Source organism: Nelusetta ayraudi, unplaced genomic scaffold, assembly GCF_046127955.1.
Source record: "Nelusetta ayraudi isolate G7.1 ecotype Tasmania unplaced genomic scaffold, CSIRO-AGI_Nayr_v1 ptg000131l, whole genome shotgun sequence".
NCBI lineage: Eukaryota > Metazoa > Chordata > Actinopteri > Tetraodontiformes > Monacanthidae > Nelusetta > Nelusetta ayraudi.
In genome coordinates, this window is record NW_027466181.1 from 495,491 (window position 1) to 522,692 (window position 27,202).

Sequence of the window (27,202 nt, forward strand, 5' to 3'; positions counted from 1 at the left end):
AAAGGCTCAGATTCGGTTAAGCGTAAACTTGAATTCACAAAATGCAAAAGTCATGCGTAATTGACATAATTTATCCAGTGTTTCCCCCCCTCAGTTTACATTTTTTGTTTCGTTTTAATAAAACTCAAAACAAGAATGATTTTCTCCAGGAAAGATTTTATTGTGTAAAAAAAGTCATAATGTATTTACAAAGTGTGCTAAAGCCAAAAGGTGTAGAAAAATAGTAATGATTTCATAATTCTTAAGTCTAACAGTCATTGGTATCTGTGCTCAATCAAATTTTTCTAAATCTGCTTTGATCAGCATAAACATTTTCCAAGAACGAACTTGTCAAGTGAAAGAGAATTTTCAGTAGCCTTGCTCTTCGTTTATAGATAATGCTTGCAGAAAAGGAAAGTTATCCCACACAATGTCGTCTCTCGGTATGTGTTCAACACTTGGCCCAAAAAAACACTGCTCGCATGGCGCCACATCTTTTTCCATACTCTGGTAACACTTTGGAGTGAAGGATTCCTCGGCCTCCAGAAGTGGCTGCGTGGACTCAGACCTCAGGTAGACGTTTGGCATTTTAGCTATGGGGCTGTTGCAGGGACTGGAGAAGACCACAGTAGCATAAGGTACAGAGCCACTGTTGGACCCAGAATAGGCAGGGATAAATGGTGAACCACAAGGGGACTCTCCGTGGTTGCTTGTGTCCTCTGCACTACTTAGCCACAGGTCTTCCTCCAATTTTGTTGATTTTACAGGGACATCCAAGAGGCTGAGGTGGGACAGGTAGACTGGATTTGGCTCTTCCCATTCTAGGTCCAGATGGGTAGCCTATAAAAGGGGATAAAAATGTCAGAAATGTCTTGAATTTGAACAACACTTCAAGCTGATTCATTTTTTGACCACTTGGGGGCAGTGTATATCTTGAGGAGGGTGAAAAGGTAAAGCACCTAACAGAGTTCACAAATTATTTGGTAAAATTAGTCAGTTTGAGCGATCTGCTTCACATTATGGAGGATAATTTTGGCTTGATTATTGCAATATCAACTTATGAAGCCCATTTTGCCCGCATCATTTTTTAGGACCTGTGTCGATTCTGATGTCCATCTCTTCATGCTGCTGTTTGCAGGATCTGGAACAGTTGGCCAGAAGTGTCCTTTAAGCCTGGAAAAGAAACACAGAAAAGAAAGAAAAAAATTCCAAATAAATATTGTTGAGAATGAACGTCACTAAAGCAAACAATCTGGCTATGATCTCACCATTTCTCTTTGGAGAAACAAATCATGACCATAGTGATTATCAACAACGACAGGCTGACACCGGATGCAGTGACGATCATCACTATAGTGACGGCATCTGAATGGAGAGAAAGAAAAGTGCCAGTTAAATTTGCAGTGGAGCTCCATCCTTCCTCTTTTCTAGTTTTAGAAAAACTGACAATACCAATAGTATTGGCGTCAACGTTGAATTGAATCGTTGTTCCATTCAGGCTTCCACCGCGCGTGCTGACGCTCAGGAACGCTTCGTACTGGCGCTGAGCGCCGAGTTCTTTCAACACCACCCTCCTCTCGCTTAGGTCAGCATTCACAACTAGAGGGGATAGCCAGGATTTCGGTAGCATCAGGCACATAGGAAACATTTACGACTCAAAACAAATCCTAAACAAAGAGATTGCAAGGGGAAAATTAAACAGAAAAAACAGTGCAAATGAACACATGAAATTCATATTGTTGTTGTTTGGCACCGCCACAAGTAGACATTTTATAATGACAATACAGTTATCCAACAAAAATGCACATCAAAAAATGGGAATTAACATTAAGATCTATTTGTAATGTGCTTTCCTACCACTAGATGGCAATAAAACATACACACGAGGCCTTTAACGAACCTTTGACTGGCCCCTCCTTATGCCAGTAGAAGATCTTGTAGCTCTCAATGATTCCATTCCGTTGTTCCAGTGGGATTTCCTTCCACATGAGATCAATATTGGACTTTTGGGTCTTTTTGATTTGTATTTTTGGAACCATGGATGGCGCTTTGAAAAGGAAAATAAAAAGATAAATCCCGAGAGATCAATTCAATTAAAGTAAAACAGATATATTATTATGAAAATAATGGTTTCGACTAATCAAATTAATTTCCCTTTTCTGATGAACAGAAAAGTTAACTGAACACATTCTCATTCGTGCAAAACAGGTTGCACAACACTGCTTTTCTTTTACTTAGGTATTATTTATGTATCCATAGTCCATCTTTTCCACCTTACCCTGCTCCTTCCTGTTATGACTCACCCTTTTCTTTCAAGAAGGTGGTATCACTCTGAGGAACACCCGGGCCGTTCTTAAACCTGGGATACACAGAGATCCTGTAGGGTTTGTAGGCGTCAAAATGGTCTGGTGAAGAGAGCGTGGAGGCGCAGGGTTGAAACAGGCACCGTGTGAGAGCAAAGTCTCGCAGAAAAGAATACTGATCAGACTGGACAAGAAACTCAAACAACAGGTTGAAAAGAGGACTGAGCTGTGATGCACAAGCTATCTGAAATACCTTTTATAATGAGGCTTGTCTGGTTTGGTTCAGTTATTTCAAAGTGAGTGAAAGACAGGCCCGTCTTCAACAAAGGCCTCCATTCAACCACTATGTCCTTTAAATCTGGGTAAGGAAGACTTCTCCACTGGACCAGGAGATGCTCGTCATTTTGAGCTTGAGCTGAGACATCCATGATGGCCCTACGATCTACAGAAACAAGACGTTGGGCTAATGGGATTTTTTTTTGGGGGAAAAAAAAGAGATGTGAGGATGTCAGGTTTACCTTTGGGCAGATAAATCTGAGCTTCGGTGGGGTTGGATCTCCCTGCTGCATTGACGGCACTCAGATACACTTTCTTTTTGGCTGTCCAGGGAAGCTGGAAAGTGCAGTAACTCTCCGCGGTGGAGCACACCCGCCCCTTTGCACTTGCCGCCTTTTGCATCGAGACGACATATGACACATTTCGTCCATTGGCGCGAAATTGTTTTGACCACTGAGGAAAGAGGAAAAAAAAAAAAATAAATAAAACCGATGAGTGAGTGAGATATTTTCAAAGCCGCTCTCGCAAATTCAGCCTGGAGAAAAAAAAATGGAAAATGCATTGGTTTGTGACAGGTGCCGAGCAGCGAGCGTGACTTGTGTACCTTCCAGAACAGGTTTACGTTGAGTTGTTTGTTCACAGGGTCCCCTGAAACCTTCATCCACCAGTCAAGGCGTCCAGTGGGAGCTGGAAAAAAAAAAGATGGCTGTCAAGTTGAAGGCTTGAGGGCTTTTTCTCACTTTCAAAAAAATAAAAAGGAAAATGAAATGAAAAGCTCTTAGTGCGAGACAGTTGAGTGGAGTGACCATCAGAATGCAGTGCATCCGCTCAGGAGTTGCTGTTAGTGGAAAGCTATAGTGGATGTTTAACACGACATTAGCATATGTTGAAAAGGCCGGTGAATGGAAGAAAAGGCAACACGTAGGACAATGTCAGAGGGACAGAATGAGTCACGTTGAATTGATCCGACTTTTACCGCTCTCCAAGGTGACTCCGGACTGGCTGCGGCTCCACTCGCTCCAGGGGCCTTGCTTGTACCGGACTCGCACCTGGGCCTGATACTCAGTTCCACTGGGAAGGGAACACTGGCTCACAAATTTGGCTGGTCGAACCAGGCGGCGGAAAATCTACCGTGTTTCCCAGAGTAAACAAACCAAATCAGATCTGTGTGCTTGCACCACTCTACAGAGCCCGTTGTAACAGTAAGGAATTGTACTGACTAGTTGTTCAGGCCACTGGCCACTGTCAGCCGCCCTCAGGCGGACCTCCAGGTTTAGTTTGTAGTTCTTCATCCAGGTCTGTTGCTGGGACATACTCCAGTTCACCTTTAGGCAGCCGGACCCAGCCAGAATCTTCACAATAGAAGGCGGGTCGAACTTAGCTGAAAAAGACGTTGCATCACTCAGTTGTGATAATCCTTGATGAAATAATAATAATAACGATAACAAAATAATTTTGCGTTTTGTGTGTGTTTGTGGCACACCAAAGTATACCTCTGTTTCAAAATTATATAAAGAATGTAACATAAGCATCCAGTAGTTTTAAAAAAGCAGATTATAGAAAACTTCACAATATGTCCATAGATTTTGTTGAATTTATTTCAATTATGAATTTAGGAAGTGAAAATACAAGTCAAAGTGTATGGCGAAAAGTTAAACCTCGCTTCTCACAGTGAGGCAACAGTGCTAACTGTTAACATCAACTCGTCGCCGATAAATCACATTCATCCGGGAATATTGCTTCAAGGTTCACAAAATTCCCAAAACGTGACAAATGGAAGCCTTAAAGGCTGTGATGGAACGTTTGGGAGCTGAACTCTGTGTGGCTCACCTGCACTAATGGGTTCCAAAACGACTGGCTCTGAGATTGCTTCTCCCAGTTCATTTGCTGCCTTCACATATATTTTCATCTCAGAGAAAAAGACAAAGTCGGAACGGGGAATGTTGTAGCGGTGGACTCCGGGCGGCAGCTCGTAGGAGTGGTTCTGGTCTAAATCCCTGAAAAGGCACGGTAGCGACACTTTGGTGAGACGGCTGATCGTTGTTTTGCTTGAGTTGTTTTTTCCCCGCCTGATGATTCACCCTATCTCCGTGTGGAGGGAGTATCTGGTGGCCAGGTAGGTCTCCTGCAGGCTGGGGTCCCAGCGACAGACCAACGTGTTGGGGAAGCTCAGGTTGGTCTGACAGCTGATGTTCTGTGCTGCCGTGGGTGGATCTGGAAAATAAGTTTTAAACTTTTTTTCATGGGATTTATTCATCCTTAGCAGCCACACATTTCATTTTCAGTAGTTTTAATATAAATAAGCCTGACACAAATGACCTCCTCACCAAATTCACATCATTGGAGATCTCTCGCGTGATTATTTTTCCAAAGAAAGTTCACTTGATGTGGAGTTTGGCATTCGGAGCTTAAAATTGCTCCTCTCTTTTTCTCCCCCGACAGTATTCTGCAGGGACCGGCTGCATCTTGGCACGCAGACACAGATTGACACAAACCATCTGTCCAAACACCTTTGCAGATCAAACGTGCCCGCGCTGGCACGAGCGGACAACGTCGGCTGCCAAGTTAAGACAATGCTGGCTGATGTAAAACTGCTCATCGACATCTCAAGGAACAGAGGAAAGTGAACAGCAGGCCTCGAGATGCCCCAAGTTTGGCTGAGGTGCTTGTGACAAGTACATTTTTTTTCTCACCCACTAATTTCCACTCAATATTCCCAGACAAGAAAACTGTATAGTTTGGAAACATCAGTTGCTTTTCTTTTTGCTGCTCTTTGTAACCTGTCAGTGATTTGATCCATGAACTTGGACTCTCTGTATGTGCATGTCTGCGAGGAAATGCAAAGGTCAAAACTTGTTGCCAAGACCTCCTACAAAAGACCTGGGTGATAGCTTTTCTATGTTCCGAAAGAGACAAAGAAAAGGTGGATGAAGGGCATTTTAGGACAACTAGCTGGCTGGGGTGTCTTCCCTAATCATGCCCTTTGTGACATCACTCAGGCCTAATTTCCAGAACTGTCACTGTCTAAAAAAAAGAAAAAAAGGGGGGGGCTTTTTCACCGTGGAGTTCACCGGCAGGTTAGGGTTAGCCGAGCTAAAGAGGTCAAACGGTGGTCACCAGTTGACATGCCAACACTAAAAAAACATGCGTGTGGAGTCAAAAAGGTGTCTCACATACATCCGGCTCTGATCTGCAGCCCTCCGACCACCTGCGAGGGCGAGCCCCGGGCGAGGCAGACCAGGAAGGCCCTGGTGTAGTTGAAGTTCGGTATAACAATCCGGGAAAGCCGGCCGCTCTCGGTGGCCACCACGCCGTCGGGAATGAGGCGGTTTTCCAGCCGCCAGTCCAGGTGGAGGTCGCGCTGGCTGAACAGATGGCAGCCCTCGCTGACCTCACAGGTGACCGTGACGGGTGAGCCCAGCGGCACCACCGAGCTGGACGCCCGCACCCATGCACACGGCCCAGCCGCACCCTCTGAAGAAGAAGAATCCATTCTCAGATTACTTGATAATATCCCAGACTTGTATTTGAATAGCCCTGTATTCCATTTGTGGAGAATATCAGTTGCAGGGGAGGTAAGGCAGGGGTGTGTGTTATCGCAACTGCCTCAACCGCCGCTCAGATATTTCCATTTAGATTTGTCTATTTGCCACTGAGAGCCAACACTCACCACTTCTGGCTCTGCTCGCAAATGCCACCAGCATGATAATCACCGTCAACCGCATGGATATCATCGTGATAAAACCTGTCAAAAAAACAAGCCAAAATGAAATATATTATTTCTAAATTACAAAATTTCACAGCCCGGGCAAAACACCCGTCCCGGGTAAACCGTCCCCACTCATCACCACGCTGCATTGTGTGCGAGAGGAGAGGCGCTGAGAGCAAGGCATCTGTCGCCTCCAAACACATCATAAACGCTGTGTTTCAAGTGTTTGTTATGGTGGCCTGATGTGAGCGCCGACGTGATCTCCATGGCGAATGATGTTTCCGTGCAAGCAGACGGCTACAAAAGTGCAGCAGCTGCTTGGCGCAGAAGCCCAGGATGGGAGGGAGAGGGAACAAAAAAAAACATCCCACCTGCAACGGCTGTCTGTGTGAGGTGCTTGCAAAGCGTCAAAATAAGCACAACGCACAGAAAAGATCAATGAGAATGAGGCCCTGTTTTGGATGTGTGTCATGTGACCATCAAAGGTGCGCCACTGGCTCCAGTCCTGAACTGGCTGCCTGCTTTTTGAAACCCTCACATTTTAAGAACATTTTGACCCCCTTATTTTAAATCCAAGTACTCACCACTCTGTCTGCTTGCTCATAAAGCTACGCCAAGAAGGCTCGATCATACCTTCATCACAATTCTGGTGCTTGGACACCACAACGCAGTATCTCTGAAGGAACAGGGTAAAAAAAAAGAAAAAAAAAAGACATGTCAGGGAATGTGACGAACAAGCTCCTTGCATGAAAAATTGGAAAGAAATCTTTCTCTGGTGATTTTCATGAAGATAACTTCTCAATAATCTTACTTATGCACTGTGTAATCATACTGAATGTCTCAACTTTTCTTTCTTGTGTTTCAGATTTCTTAAATCAGTTTGCGAGATACAGCATGGCTCAGATTTATTCTTCATTTATCTTTTGTTTTTGCTATATTTTCACTTAAGACAGCCACAAAACCCCATCACTTGTGAATGAACCTGAAGTCAAACACCTAGACACAGTGGAGCAATGAGGACCATTACAAATGATCAGTTATCTGTTTTGTCGAAGCAAAAATAGAGAGCAGGAGTTGATAAGAAGAATGTACGCAAATCAGCCCCCCCAATTTTTTTTTTTTTTTTTTAGCAGAAGTGTGAAATAGAATCAGGACAAAAGAGACATGAAAAAAGGGAGGGGACGGACGCAAAGAGGATGATGAAACTAAAACCGTCACTGTGACAAATGGCACAATCACAGACACTCGCACACACATATGTGTTAACGGAACCAGTAACCAGAGACCGCAGTGTTGGGAAACTTCCTGTGATCCCCTAACACTCAGTCTCAGTCCTCCCGTCTGATTCTGAAGAGAAGTTGGAGAAATCTGAACCACCTTTGTTCCACAGATAAAACAAAACGGAAAACAAACAACACGTTGCTGCACCGAGACAAACACAGAGTCTTATGAGGTTCTCGTCAATTCTGCTTGTTTGGGCAGAAATTTCAAGTCTGGAATTTCAGATTATTGACAAATAGGCATTTTATTAAATTATCATATATATACAATCATATTTAGGCAGAGACTGTGAGCCGAAATTAAGCATAATTGTAATCTTAAAAAAGTAAAGTGGAAAATATTTCTCTGCATGTCGTGTCAGGCACAGGCACAACCTTTAACTTCTGTTTTTTTTTTTTTTTTTTAAATCACAGCACAATCGGATTGACATTGCTCCTGTCACCTCAATAATGCACTGAAACAATATGTGAGCAACCACAAAATGTTGCGTTCAATTACAAAACTGGCAATTGTTTTTATAATATCACAATAATAAAAACAGCAAAAAAGGAATTCTAGCACTAACTAAAAATCCATAAGGAGCATCAACTGTGCTTTGTTGATCTTATGACAATGAGATTGTAACAGAAATAAGAAATCTTGCTTTTCATGGGTCTGATTGGATCTGCTTGAGTGAGCAACATGTTTTGCTCCCATATGTTTCCTCTGTGGGTTAGGTTTCTTTTTTTCTTTTTTTTTTTTTAAAGAAAAAAAAGAAAAAAAGAAAACAACGCCTACGTTCAGGACTTGGCAAGAGCAGACGCAGAACGCAATCACCAAGTTGCCAGTGTTTCCTCTTTTGGCTTCTGTTTCTCACACTTTGGGACATGGTGATTTTGCTTTTGAGGCTTCTTCTCTGAAGAAAACAAGGTGCCACAGCAAACTGTCCTGCCTGGATTGAATACAAAGCTGTACAGTCTAACCTGATCCTGTCACTCCTCTTACGAATAGAGAAGAAGAAGAAAGAATTTTTTTTGCCCCTCCAATTGGAATTTCATTAGTCACAAAATAGTTTTGTAAGGCTCAGACATCTTGACCTTCTGTGTCAGCAGTTGTAAGAGTCCAAGAAAACAGAAAGAAGGAAAGCAATCTGTTTCACTTCCGCTTTTTTTTGGATGACCAAAGGATAAACATGTTTCTCCTTGAGAGGAGAAGATTTCAATACTACACCCACAACTGTGAATTTAATCCTTTGGAATTGTGCCACAATCACATACCATCTAGAAATGTTCTTCTTCTTCTTCTTCTTCTTCTTCTTCTTCTTCTTATTATTATTATTATTATCAATATATCAAAAATATATTTCATCATGAATCGTGTGTAACCACCTAAATAGAAAACTTAGTTAAAGTTATAACGGTGAGCTTTCAAGTAAGTTTTCAATCCACAGTTTCCTTGATAAACATCGTTCTCAAGACACTTCTAAAAAACATTATTTCAAATACAAACACTATTTTGAACATGAACCTAATGATTTTTAATGATCGCGAGCATTTCATGCTGGTTCAAAACCGCTGGCAGTACTGGAGAGGAAACTACAAAAGACGACTGAATGGCACAAGTAGGACCACAAGGAAAAAAAAAAGAAAAAGAAATAAAAAGATGAAAAACCGTCATTTTTCATTGAAATTTAGCCGAAGCCTCCACAGAGCTGGCAGTGGATGCAACCCCCCCCCCCCGGTCTGAACCTGCGTCTTATGTCTGGACAAGTTTAGAAAAAGTTTTCCCACCCATTCCAATATGGCACAAGCATGGAAATGAAAGGAGCGGCGAATCGCTTGATGTGCAGATAAAGGGGAGCCATCAGAGAGGCTCGCCACTCACCATACAGCAGCTGCGGCGGACCCAGAAAGACGAGAGGCTCTCATCAGCCCTGATAGCACCAGATGAAACAGTGCGGCTCAAAGCGGACGGTGTCTATATGCGTGTGAGTGGGTATGTGTGTCTGTGTGAGCCAAGCACAGCAGCAGCGGCAGCAGCGGTGTTGTCGTTGTCGTCGTCCTCCTTGTTTTGAGTTTGCCACTGTGGTTCCAGGAAGAGAAGCGTGACTGATGGGGCCCAGTTATGGGAAGCAAAGTGGGGTGTTGAAAGAGAGAAGGGAGGTGCGTCTCAAGCAAATCCTCATTTTCTTCAACGAAAAACTAATGGCGTGCAATTTGTGTGCAGTTTATGTGCATTTGCAGTCATTAACTTCCATCTGATCTGTCTTGGGGAGGGCGTCATTGTGCATCCCAATTAGTGTGACGAGCCCGATTCAACTCTGTCTGATGGACTTATTTCACATATCCATCAGGAAAAGAGCCCATCGGAAATATTTGGAGAAAGGAGAAAGATGCTTTGAAGGTTATTGAACGAGCCATTTAGAGAGTACAAGTGAGATTTTTCTGCTGCCTACTGAGTGTCTTGGTAGTAGCACAAGGTTTCCTAACGGTGCAGGATCTGAGACTGAAAGCGCCATCCAGTTCTACACCTCAGCCTCCTGTTTAAGTCTCAGCTGAAGCACAAAACTGTAGCAAAGCTGTAGCTACTGTCTCCTTTCCCTCACTGGACACTGATTGGTCCTGCCAATAGTGAGTCAGGTGGGCAAAAAAAAAATTCAGCTCAGAGTTTCACTCAAGGAGGAATATACGACTTGAAGTATCAGTCATTGCGACGTTATGGTCTCGTATGAAACTGCTGATGGAGTGATCATAAATGCCATTAAAATGCAATTGAAGTAAATGAAACGGCTGCAGCTGTCTGGCCTTTGCTTCAAGTGAAACCATGGAGGTATTTCCACTTGAAAATTGATGGTCTTCTCCCCCCGGGGGGGTGGGGCTAAAATGAGAAGCTGCCAAATTCTGTAAAATGCGATGCCAGGGAGCCGTTTGAGAGTTGACAGTAAGGCTGATGGGGATAGACACCCCCCCCCTGCCCACCACCCCTGCTTTCCCCCCGGGTTGAGTCTGACCTCAGAGCAGCAGGTCTACCGTTTCACCACCAGGGGCTCCCTCAGAAGTCTGGTCGAGCTGTCCGAGCCTCCCTCGGCCTGGTAATGAACAAGCCCCTTAAATGGGACAGTAAACTACGCCTTGACCCCCCCAAGGGCACTTTAAACTGCTCGCCATATCACGTTTATTAGCTTATTAAATTGTGAAATGATTCTCCGGCTGAAACCTCATTCCAAGTGCGCGTGCCAGGCCAGCCGGGGAGCTTGACTCGACTCCACTCCACACCGCTCTTAATCCTGCAGCTGCATCCTCCATGCCCGGTCACTCCGCCGCCCCCCCGAAAACATAATGGAAGCTAACTGCTAATCAAGGGGCTGCAGAGGGGAGGAGGAGGGAGGGGGGTGATGGGGAGGAGCAGTGGGAGGAATTGCGGGTACGCTGCAGTGGATTTTTTCTGAACATGCATCAACAGGAGGGAAGGAAAAGGAGGCGCTAATTAAAAAATACATTAAGTGGTTATCATGCGTTGACACATTTTTGCTCCATCTTTTTCCTAATCAGCAGTAATGAACGAAGCGCTTCGCCTTCCACTGGGTATTACACGCTACGTTTCACTGAGCAGTAAAATTAGCCGAGGGCCCCTGAAGCCAAGTTGGACTGATGAAGCTTTGCTCGGTTAGATTACAGCTCTCGCGCTGTTGCTTCACGGGGCGCTCTCCCTCGTACGATGATCCTCAGCCGCGCCGGAGATGCGGCCGGCAGCAGATGAGTTCTGCTGTATCGATCTGGAGCTAAATATCTGAAGTTTAGTTTAAGTTCAAGAAAGAAAGAAAATCAACCCAAGAGCACCGAATATCATCTGCAGCGAGTGCAACCCCTCACAACACCTAAGACTGCAATACCACGCTGCCCTGTAAGGAAGTCAGCATTCATTCTATGAAAACTTCAAGCTGGTAGATGCTGTCTAAAACTAAAAACATTTTAAATTCTTATTAAGAAAATCCGAACAAACTTAACTTTACTTAGCTTCACACCTTCTACCAGCTATCATGCATGATAAAAAATAATCACAACACCCAGAGCACATCCTCTGCGGTGGAAACAGGGAGAAACCTTGAAGGTGCACCTGCTCCATATCTCAAGATACATTCATCTTATTGATATATTTTCATCGACCTAGCATATTTAAAAACATCATGCCATTTTATGGCAGCAGATACCTTGAAGTGTTACAAGCAGACAGAAAAATTGATTGACTAATTTCCATACACACATTGATGATGCATGCATCAGGTAATGGTGCAGAGTGGATGGAAAATATTTATTTAGTACTGAAGAAAATTAAACTAACATTGAAACAAATTTCCAATGCCTACTTTGAAGTACCCCCCCCAAAAAAGGAAAAATATGGATACATGCATTGCATCTAGTACTTTTGCAACGCTTTTGTATCCAATAAACCAGTTAAATAGCACATTTCAGTCAAAACCCCCCCCCATCACTCTCACCCTCACCCCTTCTACTGTGTGGATTAGCTGTGCGGAGCGCCGAGACCCTGCGAGGAGGAGGGAAGGAGGTCGGACAAGCTCTGCCTGCTCCCTACACGCACCCAATCCACTCCTATCTAGTACCTGTCACACGCTGGCTGCAAAATGGAATTGACTATTGATTTCCTTCTTACCACAGGTCAGTAGTGACGGTGGGCTTCGGTGGGCTCGCTGAGAGGGCCTTGTGGGAGACAGGAGGGCGGGGGCGGAGAGCTACACAAAGAGGAAACGCACAGACGCATCTTCTTATTAAACAGCATCATACGGGGGCTGTGCGTACAGGGTGCGAAAGATGCAGCGTAACAGAGGCTGCGACGAGTGAAGTGGAAAGTCTCAGAGCCGCCGTGAAAACCTCAGGCAACAGTGAGACGGCCGAGGGCAACTAAACTACGAACCTGTTGAAAAAGTCCAAGTGCTCCATTTTTCCACGACATCTAATTATATCTCCAGCACGTTCCCATTTTGGGGACCGTTCAGCGTTTGTGCCTGACTCATTTGGACGGCCATAGTTCAAACTGAGGAACTGAGAGTGGACCAGTGTTCTGCAAGAAACCGTGACATGAAGTTCAAATCCTTCGGCAACAAAACAAGGAACGAGCTTTGTTACGTGCTTTTCAAGCATCTGGTTCCCAATCAGATTTATCTGACGGGTGAATCTGCAAGGGAGACCGCGAGGGAGAAATCTCGGACTTGCACTAACTTGAAAACATTTGAGGGACAAGTCAGTAAAAAATGAATTAAACATATTTATGGAACCACCAAACAGAAAGTTATTAAAATCATATGTAAATACTACTAGTATGTTGGTTGGAGGCCTGAATCTATTATAATGTTTTTTTTTTTTTTTTCAAGGTTTCTTGGTTACAAACAACAACCAAGGAAATACAAATCACTTATGAAAAAAAACAAAACAATAATGTGATCAAAAGTGCTGCATTCTGTTTAAGGGCCATTAATCCAGTCGAAGATAAATAAGAAATAAAAAAAAAAAAAATAGAAAAACCAAAGAAATAGGAACAAAACTGTTGAAAGTTAACTTTTATGTGTAGCACAAATAATTTATGAGGCTTTAAATCGAAGGAGGAAAACACATAAGGAAGTAAAATGGCGCTGACTTCTTTCTAACTGCTCCCACTTTCCTTTCATTGACTGAGACTCGTGTTTGCATCGTGCATGACTCGCTTCCAGGTAGTTCACTGCTAAAGACTCCGCTAAAGACGTCTTAATTAAAAACCCTAGATTGCAGCAGCGGAAGAGGCGGCTCAGGCCCCGCCAGCGGTCAAGTCGAGCGGCACGATTTCCTCTGCAGGCTCTATAAATTTTAAGTGTGTGCCGGCCCGGTGGACGACGACCTGGCTGACATTAACACGCGTCGCCGCTGTAAAGACCGCCGTGCGACGGTGGCAAACATCAGCCAGCGAACCGTTTTTGCCCGTGTTTGTGCCCTCTGCAGTGTTACGGCTGGCGAGCTGTTCTGGCACAGTTTATTGTTTAATTATCCCCCCCGACACACACACACACACACACACACACACACACTTTTCTTTTCTTCCCCTTGCCAACTGCGCAAAAGTCAATTTGTTCCAGGGAGTCATAGGCCATAAGCAGAACCTCGGTGACCGCAGCACCAGCGGAAGCATAAATGTGCTCATGGGTCCAATGCAGGCAGAATAAACAAGCCATTAATGCTAGTTTGCCAACCAAAACAAACCTTGGTTCTTTTTGATAGCGACCTAAAAAAAAAAAAGTATTGGCCCAATACTTCCTCGCTGTGAGCATTTCAACAGGTGGGTGAAATTGTGACGCAGCCCAGAGCTCCTGTTGAAAGGCACGTCCTCCGTATTTGTCAATCACTTGTTGCTAAGCTGCAGTCTTGTAGCTGCAGAGGACGACGTGCGCTCGGGGTATTAAAGATGCGGATTTTGACAGGAAGTTTGGCTCATCTCGGATCAGCCCCTACGTTGATGAGGGATTCCCCGCCCTTCACCCTGTTCCACTTTGCCTGGCTGCAACTCGTTCCATTAAGTTGCTGATGGAGGGTTAGAAAGTGGAACTACTGGTTAGCGAAGGATCGGATTAGAGGCGCCCAGTTCCTCCGGTTGAATTTTTGAAAGACAGATTACATTGATCAGAACGACTAGGACAGAACAGTGATCGGTCATTCATGGGGACATATAAACAAACAACAATATTTCATGAAGTGTGAAGAAAGAGCCTGCAAACCAAACCATGTGTGCCAAATTGAACATTTTCAAGCCTTTTCCATTCATCTAATCAATCAATTGGTAAAAAGCCGATAGAAAACACTTTACAAGGGTAATTAGTCAAACTGTATCACATTCAAGCAAACCAGTCAGATTTGCTCCCGAGCAACATTAGCTTCTTCATGGCGAGCCGTGCAAGCTGTCGAATGTCAACATAAACAACGCCCCCCCCCACCCCCCCAACCCCTCTGCAAAAAAAAAGAAAAAGTCAGTGCTGCTTCTATTTTCCGGCTCCTTCTTCTGTATGCCTGCTCTAAGAGAAGAGAGCCGACTGATTATTGACTCCTCTGAAAGTTTAACACCGGCTCAAATTCTCCTCTCTCACTAGAGGACGGCAAGGAATCAAATGTGCAAGACTTCAGCGTTTTGAAAGTGGAGTCTTGCGAGCTGTCAAGGTTAAGCACAGTAATAATTGATAGAGCGCTGTCTGCTCACTGGCGCAGCCTCTTATTCCCTTATTTTTACATTTGATTTCCCCCCAAAAACCAAGCAGGTTACTGCTGCATTTCCCTGCTGTGTCCCGGGGAAATACCTAAAGACCAGTTCACTGTCAGGCCTCCGACTGATTGATCTGTGGAGTAGTCACTGGATGAGATGGTCCCTCCCTCCTTATCTTAACACATTTTATTCACTGAGCTGTCAAAGCAAAGAGCCCCATTGATTTCGCTTGGAATAATAAAAAAAAGAAATACTGCTTTTAGTTTTCATTGAAAATGAATGCACGCGCGCGCACCACGTTTTGACCAAAAAAAAAAAAAAAAAAAAAAAATCGAGTCTGCATTTTAGTGCCTCAGTTTGAAGCACACTGGTTGTCTGCAGGTATTAGCATCACCTCTAGCAGCGCTTGCTAACAACAGATTGTAAGCAGATCAAAGACATTTGTCAAAGGTTGACCCTCTATTAGGCAGCACCTGTGTGCAGTGTGCCAGCCAAAAGATTGCGTGCCCCTTTCAGCCAGTAGATGGCACTCTGGTAGCATCCACACCTCGGTGAGGCTTTTTTTTTTTTTTTTTTTTTAAATGGAGGAAATAAAAAAAAATAAAAAAATAAGCAGTGACTGTTTGAAATTCAGTGTTTATTGCATGTGGCTTGTTTCACAGAGCTGCAGAAGAGGATGCAACTATGCAGGAGCTTGTTCACGGATAAGTCGGACAATGTTTCCTTCAGTGAGGGTTAGTGGGAAACAAGAGCGGCTGCCCCTGAATTCACACTGCCCTCCATCTTCCAGGGCCCCTCACAGGACTGATGCTTGACAGGACAGGCCGAGCAGTGCGTCAGCGCCCTGCAGCTCGCCGACTCACCCTAACTGGACCTGAGTTTCGGTTTTGTCATACGTCTCGTGAGGCCGTTGCTTTGAGAAAAAGCCTTTGACATTGGATCAGGGAGCCTAATCCTCCTCGGCTTGCTGAGAGCAGGGCCTCGGCTCATCCCTCTGCTGGCGAACGTGGGGACCCTCCCTTGTCGGCAGCCGTAACCGGTCAGACCCCTCTGGAAAGCGCTGTGACCACAGCTGGGAGGCGGGCGGAGTCTATTCAGAGAAACGCCACGACCATTTGGGCCGGGCTTGTCAAGTGCAAGGTCGCGCCTGCCGTAGATAAACGAGAGCGGCTTGCCGCGACCTTGGAAAACCCGCCTGGCGAGGGCCGACCTGCTCCAGGCTCGAGCATCAGTTGGCGGGCCAACGCGTTTGACCTCCGCAAAAATGGGCCGGCGCCTAATAACAAACTGTCCTCTGGGGAGGCCGAGCTGTTCACCCCGGCTGAGTGCGAATGTTGATTCAGAACGGCCGGGTCGGGTCTGTTGATACACTCCACCATCTGGCGACGTTGCTCCTGCTCCTCTCGGTCCATAGAAATCCATGCGACGCTCTGCCGCGGCCGCTCTGTTCCCAGAACCATTACGCGAAGGAGGCAGCGCTCCTATAGGTGGCCTGGGATGAGAACCCCCGTGGAGCTCAGGAGCTCTTTGGACTCCAGGATTGACCAAACCTTGCTTGGCGGCTTTACGGGCCGCAGCTGAGCAAACACATAGATTAGCATTATGAGCTATCAATTCATGTCAAGGTTTAAATAAAAAAAAAAGAATATTTAAAGTAGAAGAATCGGCACAAACCTCTTGCACAGTATAAACCTCCAGCTGACACATGGCCAAACACAATGGAACTGAAAGAGACACCAGAAACTTAGAGACGCGCAGGAGAGTGGCTTCATATTAAGAAAACATATATATCTGAGCTACCTGAGGAAAACGGCGAAAGGAACAATCATTCCTGCAGCTACAGCAGCACCAACATCACGAAGACACAATGGAAGCAGTTCTGCAGCCCCTTCTTCTTCTTCTTCTCTCTGACTTCTTCATGGCTGCTTCCCTGAACCTTCCCTTGGCTTGATTTCCTAATTACAGACAGCTGGTTGTCACACACACAGACACACACACAGACACACACACACACGCATGCAGATGCACACGCACACACAAAAACCCTGAACCAGAACAGAATCTTGTCAGCCGCTGGCAAATTGCTTCATTACAGGCGATAATTTAAAAATGCTTCCTTGCTGGAGGATTTAACAAAACAATTTTGTTTGTGTTTTTTTTTTTTTCCTTTTATCAGAGCAACACGAGACAAACACTTAAAGACAGACAGGGGATTTTTGACATGACGGCATGACTGAAGTCTGGGATGTAAAAGAAAAATCCAAAATGTAATCAGTTCATGCTGGACTTATACAATGCTGCAATTTTCTTCCTATTGTGTACTTGTGACTTTTTTTTTTTTATGTTCTAATTATTCGACTATTGCCCCAGAGCTAATGGGAAATTCAATTCCAATGCATGAAAATACAGGACTTTTAAAGGGACATTTCAACATTTTGACATATTGCCATAGTCCCTTTAGCCATGTGAGCATTTACAAGTCTGAAATATTATCTACAAGTGTTTTTTTTTCTTACTGTAAAGATTCACAAAACACGCTTTGATTGGCCTGAATCCACAGATAAACGGCCGGACCTGCACGGTAACCATCCCACTGGTGGTCGTGGAGGCTAACGCTAATGCTACCTACACCGGTGGGGTTGAATCCATGACATCCAGCCTCCAGAGGGGAAGGAGGTGGGGGCGGTGTTCAGGTCGGTAGCAGAGCGGTGCCGCTCCACCTCTTCAACCTCGGGGTGACGCTAAGCCTCCCTGCGCTCAGCCTCCATTATCCCCTCCGGGCCTCATTTGCGACGAGCGGGGAGGTGCGCGGTGTCGCTCCCACGGGGTGTCGAACGCAGCGCCAGCAGCCTCGCCGGGCCGGCAAATGACCGGTGAACTCTGACATGGCCGCTAGCGGCCGTCTCGCTAATGGCTGCTCGCAGCGTAACGGCGCCACCGCCGAGTAATGCGCGGCTGTTAGCCGCGTGATGAAACCGCCCCCATGTTTGTTTTGTTTTGTTTTGGGTTTTTTTCTCTTTTCGGGTGTAATTTTCCAAACCGGTGTAAATATGTATTAGGATCAATTAGGCCTAATAATATACAGTCCTCAGAGGATTCACATCAAAGCTCAGAAGCGCACAATCCAATTAAGGGTGTTTACTGTTTAGATTGAAATGCTCAGCGTTGCGGTCTTAAACCCAATCCTCGTATCAGTAAACAGTGTTTGCCAGAGTGTCTTTTTCCATCGGCATGTATTGGTGTGTGTGTGTGTGTGTGTGTGTGTGTGTGTGGGCGTACAATTCGTGTGTGTTTGTTTACGCCAGTTCGAGGAAAGAGAGAGATTGCGAGGGCTCGTGCAAGCCGTCTCTTTGACATGTTTTTGCGGTATTTTGTGAGAGTTTCTCCTGTATTGCGTTCATCCAAATTTCTGGGCGTTTGAGTTGAACAAAGATGCTAAAAATGACAAACGCTGGATTTGTTTTCTCACAAATTGTGTTCTATTTCATTATAAGCAATTATGTTCACAAAACCGTTTGACAGTTCTGTGATCAAAGTGAAAGTGCAGCACCCCCGACTGGTGAGGAGCTGTAGCTCCAATTGACCGACAAAATAAAGTTTAATATTTTTTTTCAATGGTTTAATAGTTTTAACAGTATTCAAATACTTCTGTGTAAACGGTGTAAAATTGTCTCTTCCTGGTTGTAGTGAATTTAGTATTGTTTCCTTTTTGGGCCCCAGCCAATCATCTGCTGCTCCCTAATCCTCCGATCGCAGCCTCCTTCCTTACACTAATTTAACTTCATGACCTCTATCACGACATGCATGAATCTGCTCTTTGCTCTCCCTACCTGCCAGTTCTAACCTCAGCATCCTTCCCTCTTCCTCCTCTGTCCATGTCCAAACCACCTCAGTCTGGCCTCACCAGCTTTATCTCCAAAACATCTAACGTGTGCGGTCCCTCTGATGTCCTTTTTCCTGGCTGCCCCTGAAAAGAAGCTCAACATTTTAATCTCTGCCACCTCCAGCTGTGCCTTCAGTCTTTTCCCTCAAAGTCACTGTCTCTAAACCAGACAACAATCGTCGTCGCTCTCGCCGCTGTTTCTACACCGTTCCATGCGCAGTGTGACTATACTGGTCGTCAGATTCACTGTGGAAACATTCAAAAACTGCTGTGATACATGTTTGCCCTCAAGGATGTCTTGTTGTGAGGTGAAGACCTCATAATCTGAACAGGCTGCAGCGGAATGTTAAGCAGAGAACTCTGAGGTTTCTGGAGCTGTTTTGCTGCTGTTGATATGACATCAACCAACCCGTCTCTCTGCATCATGTTTTACCCCCCCCGGTGGCAGGACTGGAAGACAAACACATCATGTGCAGTCGCTATAATATCTGAGGAAAATCATTCGGCAAACGTCTGCAGGACAGTGATTCAGTCCGACAGTGTTGGCAAGATAGCAGCAACCTGAAGTTCTCCAATCACAGCTGGAAACCTTCCTGAGCGATGCTACGCCAGGAACAATTAAGCACCTGGAAGCGGCTCCTGACTCCTTTCTGACTCCTTTTCTCTCTCCACTCTCTCACTCCTGTTTCTTCATTCTGCCTTTCGACTTCGATACTAAAATCTCTCATATGCCCTGGTTTGCCTTAAAAAAAGAAAAAAAAAGTCAGGCGTCAAATTGGGCCAAGAAGGCAGCGAGAAAGGAAGGGAAGAGAAGCAGGAGACGCACGCAGACAAAGAGCAAGAGTAAAAAACAGCGAGAGTAAAATTCAGTAAAATCACATCCACACTTACAGTAGACAGAAATGAGACAGAGACTGATTGTGTGCGAGAGGAAGCAGACGATTTGTTTCTTCCACACGTCCAAATTAGAAAGCCCCTCAACTCGTCGCCTCCTCGTACATATTTGGGCGCCGAGGCTCGCCCACATCAAGACGTGCTGAGCCTGCGATTTCAGACAACAATTAATTCCGTCTTTGTCGGAGCCTGCCGTCTCATCCTCTAACTAGCTCAACAACGGACTGTTCCTCGCAATCTGTCCCTCTCTCCGGGAGTTCCACAACACACACAAAAAAAGGAAGAGAGAGAGAGATAGGGAGAGGGAGAGAGGGAGAGAGAGAAAAAAATTGACAACAAGATGCTGCAGTGCCCGGAATATAATTAACAATGACACCGTCGGGATGGCTTTTGTAAATTCTATCCCAATTAGGGTGGAGGAAGGGGAAGAAAAAAAAGAAAAAAAAAAGGATGCAGTCAGCAAGTAGTGCAAGTCGTATCCGAAACAAACGGCCTTTGTCGGCCGGCCCCGGCGTGCACATGGCGGCGGCTCGTGCCGGGGATGCAGTCACCTGTCAGACCTCGGCGGAGCCTCCTGATTGTTAGCCTGCATGTAGCCGTCCCAGACATCTCCCCTAACTCAGCCTGCCATCCCGCCTTAATTAGCCGCGGTGCGTCAGGGGAGCAGCATGAGAACGGCTCAAGAAAGAGAACAGAATAATGATGAATCAACAGCGGCGTCTGCTCTACTGTTTATTGTTATTTTTTTGTTATTATTATTTTTTTTGCAAACAAAGCCTTCCTCCTCAAATTTATGATGATCACCAGCAAACTGGAGGGAGATGAACGGCAGTAAAGAAACAAACACGCTGGGAATTGACTTGCATCTTCAGTTCAGACTGCAAATGTGAACGGCTCAGACCAAGAAATCATTTGTGTGGTTTAGGTGAAGGAGTTAAAATGATTGGCATGGGCATTGCGGCGAGACTGAAGAGCTTTCAGGTCTGGAGATTTTAACCCCCAAGTTAAAAAGCACCTGTGGTGGCTTTCGACATACACATTGATGTTTGTTTGCATGAGCTGCTCTTTTGCTCATCTATTACAAAATCACATTGACAACGTTTTTTTTTCCCTTTATATTCACAACCAGCTTACAGTGAACTAAGGGCGAGATAAAACAGATAAAACAGATCACCAGCTCAGGGTTGGGTTTCCTAACTTTGCTATGATTTACCAACTACAATCGAAGCGCCCTGCTGTCCGCATGCATTTTAAAGTTTTCACTGCCAGGCTGCCGGCGTGGGTGTAAACGCTCTCGGACTGTTGCGTAATGGAGTCGCACTAAGCGGCATAATAACAAGAGGAGGGCGTGACTATTTGCTGCAATAATTGAACGGAGCCCCTGAGGTGTTGACTTTAGTGAAAGATCCCAGTCACCTTCCAAACACTTCTGATGGACTCTTTCCCAAATGGGTGCATGAGGTTCGCCTAAAGATTCCATTATGTGTAAGGTTAATTCTTTACTGGGGGAAAAAAAAAAGAAAGAAAGTATCTCTTCTTTTTGCCTCTCTTTCGACTTTGCTTTTGTCAGTCGAGCTCTTCTTACACAGATGCGAAGTGTGGACGGGGAAAAGAAGCTCAAGGTCAAGCGCCGCTCCATTGTCTCCACCGGAGGGAAAAGGGGGCCTCCAGACGCCAAAGCGTTCCTTTCAATGACGGCACGGGAGGTAGTCCGCGCAGTAATTGGCCTCTTCAATAGGAGCTGGACGGACAGCGGCGGCGGAGAGCCGACACATCAGCAGCATCGATTGCACGAGCAGGAAGCGGCGTTCCAGAATTCGACGCTTACGCTTCCGCTCTTTCCAAATTCTTCAGCAGCGTTGCTCTCTCTCTCTCTCTCTCTCTCTCTCTCTCTCTCTCTCTCTCTCGCGCGCGCTCTTTCTCTATCTGTCTCTGTTCATGGTGGGAAAGTCTTGTTCATGTATGGCGGCGCCGTCTTCAGGGGGAAAACCTCATCGCCTAACAAGGTTTCACCGATTCATGTCTTGGTTCAGGCAGGGATATTTTCAACACCGGGACCCTCAGCGAGATCCAGTTGAGAGCGTCTTCTGAGGATGCCGAGCGAGGTCGGTGCTGTTGTTACCAAAATAGATATTCAAATCGTCGGCTCACTATAGCAGCTCTGGGTGCATGTTTTATTTTTTTCTTGAACTTTTCGTAGAGCGGAACTCCATGGCAATAAGCCGCCGATATGGTCGCGAGTGGAGGGATTTTTTTTTTTAATCATTTTCTTTTTCACTTGTACTCCATATGTTGTGTCATTATGGGATGGCGTGGGTGGGTGGGTGGGTGTCGCTCAATGATGTCTTGGCTCATTCCCTCCTGTTCATGGTGTCTGTGCGCCCAACTGGCCCTCTGCCTGCATCCAGACCTGCTGGCACAGCAGAGTCTGTTGTCGCTTCGGCAACACAGAGAGGGGAAATGAACTTTGACGAACAACAAGAAAAAAAACTCAAAAAAACAGTAGACCGATTCCTCTCCTTCAAGTGCTGAGATATTTCGTACCTTTTTGTTTACGTGACATCATTTCTGGGCTGATCGTCCTCTTTTTGTTATCGCAAAAAATCCTGCAAAAATGACAGCTGCACTTTTATGGGTGCACTTCACTTGTACACGAGCAAGGATGTATGATTGCTGAGCATTGCTGTTTAGTGCCTAAGTTGCAGCTTCATCACAAAGGACATCCATAAAAGTGAAAAAAAAAAGAAACGTAACTGGTTGGCAATATGTGCTAAGAGTCCACATCATTTTTTGGTAGCTTGCCTGCTAGGCAATAGAGCCTTATGTAATGTACATGCTAATTATGAGTGATATCAGAGGAAGTGACAGGAACGCTGGAAGTAAAAATATCTATCAGTTCACTAAATACCGATTGTTATGCATTTGCAATTCCATACCACTAGTAGGTGCCGGAGCTCTCTTGGCACTCCTTGCATCACTTCAGAGGGAACGGTTGGATTTTGCTGTTGGTTGTAAAAGACAGAAACAGACACACAAACAACCTAAAAAGCAGCGAAATATCCTACCAACTGCTAGCATACAGATGTGGCTATTTAATATTGCATGGTGCCGGTTTGAATGTTTGCTCACTCGCATCTCTTTTTGCCGTAACTAGCTTATGACGTTTGTTCACCAGACATCAGAATCTATTTCCACATACAAATGAATGCACCAGTTATTGGAAAAAAAAAGGACCACAAATAACTGCCTCCAGTCACGGAGCTAGCATATGTTAAGAAAATCCTGGTTCAGAAAAATCAGGGCCAAACATCGCTCGCTATTCCTTCGCTGCAGCGCCAGTTCAGCCCTGCGTGTGTTTTCCAGTCACGCGCCGTCATTAGAGACTTCCCAGGTTTCTGATGTTCATTTTCTGGGTTACGGGCTGAGTGCGACGGCGCGCCGCATCGCTTCAAGACGTCGCGCGGCACTTGTGTTTCATTAACAAGTGAATAACAAACTCCACCAATTCAAACAACTGTGGCTCGCCGCGTCTGCAGAGATTCCATCGGAGCTGGTGATGGAAGGATGTTGAGCACACACAGGCATTAATATGCAAACGGGAGCGCTGGTGCGTGCGCGTATGCACGCTCGCTGCCAGCCAGCTGGAGAACTGGAGGGGGAAGCGGTGACATTGGCTTCAGGTGGACTTAATGCTGAATATTTCAGCTTCGTCTCTGCGCGAAAGCGGAGAGCGGGGAGCTCCCGCGAGACTCCTGCCGATGTGCTTTGATTGAGGATGGCTGCACCTGTGCCTTCACATCAAGGTAGGCATGAGAGGCATTGATCTGAGGGGGAATCGATGTCTCATCAAGTCGGCTAGTGTATTATTTATCAATTCATCCGTCAGTCTGTTTGTCCAGGCACATATCCGGCTGTCAAAAGTCTTTTCTTGTCCTCCCCATGTCACTAATTGAAATCATCACAAAATTATTTTTCAATTCTCCTTCACTCCAGCTGACCTCACCAGCCATTCCGGTGCTCAATCATCGCCTCAGCGACTGTCATTATTAGGCTTATGTGGAGCGTGCGTGGCATGGAGGAAGATAATCTATAGTCATTTCATCAAATATTTTTTTTAAGGCTGATATGCTTGGCAGAAGAAGGAAGGAAGATAAAGAAAAAAAGGCAAAAAAGGAAAAGCAGGAAGTGATTTCAAGCCTTGCTAATGCTAAAGTGATTAGCATTTTTCTTTTTTTTTTTTTTTTTTGCAATGCTGATGGTGCAGAGGGGTTTTATCATTAAAGGAAGAACAAAAATGACGCTGCAGGATTTTTCTAGGTGAGGAGTATATTCTGGGCGTAACTCACATTTGGGCTCAACAAGAGTTTGAATCAGTGCTGCAGTTTTTCAGGAGAATGGGCAGAGGGAGGGCCAGCTAACGCTGCCACTTGCACTAAGAGGTGGCTCAAACTGTCACAATTTGCCTAAAATATAGGATTGTTTGCTTAAATGTAATAGACAAATGATTGATCCTGTAATATTTTAAGTTTGACCTCGCCTTTACGAAACGTTTTCTGTGGCTTTTTCCCAGATGGATAAACCAAATAAGCACACAGGCTGCAGGAAATGTTCCATCTGGCACACCAGCTTTCCTCTCTTATCCACTGGCAACAAATGAGAGTTCCGTATCCAAGCAAAAACAAAAACTGCATATGCTTTTTGGACTGCCCTGCACATTTAAAGCGCATTTCCCCCCAACTCACTGCAAAATGTATTGTCTAAACAAGCAAAACAAAAGTTTGTCTAATCTAACAAACACTATTATCTTGTGCCTCCGAAAACACAAATGTCTGAACATGATGTCTGCCCCCAGGCCTACTGGACACCCAGGCAAAGTTATCTATGCTTTCGGATTCACAAAAACGTTTCACTTCTCTAATTAAAGGCATTTTAATGCAATCAAAATATTTGACATGTCTGTGTCACATCCTTGAGGCTCAGCTACTCATATTGGTATTTTTTTTCCAAAAACATCTGACAACAAGCGGGTGACCTGCACGGATGTCCTCAAACCATCAGAAAGATTTATTCAAAGTTTTAATTGCTATTGCTGCGGCGACTGCGGTTTGTTGCTTCTGCCCCGTTTGTCTTCATTTAATAATTGAAGTTAGCCACGCTTTGCTTGTTTTTCATGACAGTTTAAATTAGCCGGCGCGGCGAGATAAAGTTAATCGGACTTATTCAGCGAACAGACGTCTTGGTCGAGGGGAGGAGGCTGCGGGTCGTCTGCAGTGTTTAAGGACAAACACGTCGTGAACAAACACGGTCGACTGTCACCCGCCTCGGCCCGCTGACAGAAGCAGCAGGTTTCGGTGCGAGTGAACACTAAGCAAAGCGCAATGAAAAAGCCAAGGCGCTTAGCGGTCTGAAAGGAAATGAGTTTTTCTGCATGAATGGCGTATCAGGATCAATTAATGCGCCGTGCCTTAATTAATTGGCGAGAGATGAGAAGTGAATGAATCTGTCAGAAACAAAGGCAGATGCAGCGCGAAAGCCGAATCTGAAGACGTGAGGAAGCACTGCGCAAAGTTTTTCTTCCTCTCCTAATTATAGCCGAGATCCGCCATAGCCCGGCAGAGCCAGAGTAAAAATGGAGTCCAGTTGCACTTGAATATGTCTGAGAGAGCTGGCCAGCTGGAAGTACATTCTACAGGATTTTGTCACTTTCTCAGCGTAAACAAATCAATCAAGACGCGGTGGGCGATTCTGCAGATGCTCTGCTGTGACTCGCCGACTCAAGTGTGATTGACACACACACACACACACACACACACACACACACACCAGATGAAAACCATCACTTCCAGTTGGAAAACAGCCACTTTTTTAAAGCTCTGAAAGGAATGAAAGACAAAATGACGGTGATTAACGGAGTAAACTTGGGCCAGAGTCAAAGTTCATCATATTGTCACTGTTCAGCTGTAATGAGCAAACAGGAGATTAAACACAAATTGAAGCTGCAAGCAGCGTTAACGGGACTGAACTGCTGTATCCACTGCGCATCGATGACCTCTGACACCTGCCGACGCTACCCGACATCGGCCAATGCCCCCCCGACACCTGCCGATGCCCCCTGAAACCTGAGATTAACGAGTGAAAACAGGTCAGCATTTATGAAAATTTGGTCTTGATTGATCAAACGTGGGTTTTTGTCCCTCGTCTCTACGACCTTCCTTTAGGGGCACAATGGCCTTGTTACTGTTTTTGTTTTGCGCGCTATTGAGCAGATTCATACAGTTATTCAAGAGGTTATTTCTTTCTCCAGTTCTGACCTGTGTGAAAAAATTAGGTGAGATGTGGAGTATGTTAAGAGGATCAAAATGGAGCTGGAAGTGGCGGATGAACAAGAACAAAAATAAACGATATAAATATGAAACACAAATGGGTCTTTCACCCTGCGATAGGCCTGCTCTGTTCCAGAGCTGCTGTCAACGCTGGGCTCAGTCCCAAATAACTCATGGAGTCTGGAGCGGCAAAGTTTTGGATTCGCCGACTTCGTAGATGAGAGCTGAAAACCTCCAGTTCCAGCTCAGCTCTCGCCTGGTCCGACCTGATTTTAGACGCAGCCAAAACAAAACAGAAACTCACAGCAAAAAAACCAAACAGAACAACGAGGAAACCATGCCACCTCGACGGGCCTCTCTCTCTGGGCTCTTCCCTCCAAACCCCGCCTGCGACATCGCCCAGCTGGCTCTCTCACTGCATCCAGGAGTCATGTCGGAGGGGTGGGGAGGAGGCTGCTGCTCCCTCTGCCCACCTGCTCATGCTGCTCTCTCTCTCTCTTTCTCTGGAGGAAGGCCTCCCGTCGACGGCGAGCACGCACCTCCATGATTTATGAGCCATCTGTCGCGTCTGATGTTCCCGTCGCCTCAGACAGGATGTTCCCGGCTGGTATTCCGCGCCGCTCTGCATGGGCGCTGCTTGGGCGCGCCAAGGTCCGCTGTAATTAAATTATGCCCAGGCGGGAGCAGAGTTGTCCCCCAAAATAATAATGATGGCGACGGTGATGACGACGGCGACGACGATGATGATGATGATGATGATCATGATGATGATGATAGAATACCAGAGACAGCGAGTCATCGAAAGAATATATCTACTTTTTAAGTATGTTAGCCACTCATAGCATAACTAATAAAGCGACAGAAATGTGATTTAATTTCAGAATTATAGTAAAAAATCAAATGCAACCTTCTGGAGTCCCTCTTCCTGGATGCAAAGAGACAAAGAGACACAATTAAACTCAACGCTGGTGCTGCAGCAGCTCCCGCTGACAGCCTCCCGAGTCAGCAATAACAAAAAATAAAAAAAGGGAACATCCACACTGGCCTGCTGTGTCCCAGTCCTGTCTTGTAACATCCCTCCTGCACGCTGTCCCCTCCAATCTCTCACCCTCTCCCCACCTCCCCCGTGCCCTCTTGTCGGGCGCCGCAGCGTCTTGGTGACCTGTGCTGGACCTGGCTTGTCATGTCCTGTGTTTTCTACCCGCGTGCGTGGCTTCGACTTGACCTGATCTCTGACGCCGCCATGACTTTACAAGCAAAAGTTCAGCGTTACTGTTTCCAGCCAAAGTGGAGCCGCTTCAAAAAAATAAAAGAGAGAGAGAGACGTGACTTGTAA

At 45.5% G+C, this 27,202-nt stretch overlaps 1 protein-coding gene and 1 long non-coding RNA gene across 4 annotated transcripts; both read right to left on the bottom strand.

Annotated features, from left to right (window-relative positions):
• Window positions 1-238: 238 nt before the first annotated feature.
• Window positions 239-9,557, bottom strand: csf3r (colony stimulating factor 3 receptor). 3 transcript variants are annotated; one of them, XM_076050929.1, is made up of 17 exons: window positions 9,412-9,557; window positions 6,901-6,943; window positions 6,229-6,303; window positions 5,736-6,032; window positions 4,640-4,772; window positions 4,389-4,555; window positions 3,779-3,939; window positions 3,535-3,685; window positions 3,163-3,245; window positions 2,801-3,011; window positions 2,536-2,724; window positions 2,283-2,384; window positions 1,880-2,026; window positions 1,432-1,578; window positions 1,248-1,344; window positions 1,074-1,152; window positions 239-819 (listed from the first exon to the last, which is right to left on the bottom strand). In XM_076050929.1, the coding sequence occupies exons 1-17, from the start codon at window positions 9,412-9,414 to the stop codon at window positions 349-351; spliced, it is 2,556 nt and encodes an 851-aa protein (XP_075907044.1). In that variant the 5' UTR covers window positions 9,415-9,557; the 3' UTR covers window positions 239-348. The 3 variants fall into 3 exon arrangements, with proteins under 3 accessions (XP_075907044.1, XP_075907043.1, XP_075907045.1); XM_076050928.1 differs by having other exon boundaries at window positions 2,536-2,745; XM_076050930.1 differs by having other exon boundaries at window positions 2,536-2,745; window positions 6,852-6,943.
• Window positions 9,558-16,210: 6,653 nt separating this feature from the next.
• On the bottom strand, window positions 16,211-16,699 carry LOC142904750 (uncharacterized). Its single transcript, XR_012929442.1, has 3 exons — window positions 16,567-16,699; window positions 16,441-16,490; window positions 16,211-16,343 (listed from the first exon to the last, which is right to left on the bottom strand). It is a non-coding gene; the product is annotated as an uncharacterized LOC142904750 (long non-coding RNA).
• Between the last annotated feature and the right edge of the window lie 10,503 nt (window positions 16,700-27,202).

Excerpts from the sequence above, each read along its gene's own strand:
- csf3r (XM_076050928.1), bottom strand. Across the intron at positions 4,556-4,639 it reads TCCCTCCACACGGAGATAGG|GGATTTAGACCAGAACCACT; the intron begins GTGAATCATCAG and ends GTGCCTTTTCAG. Across the intron at positions 3,940-4,388 it reads TTTGGAACCCATTAGTGCAG|CTAAGTTCGACCCGCCTTCT; the intron begins GTGAGCCACACA and ends CGTCTTTTTCAG.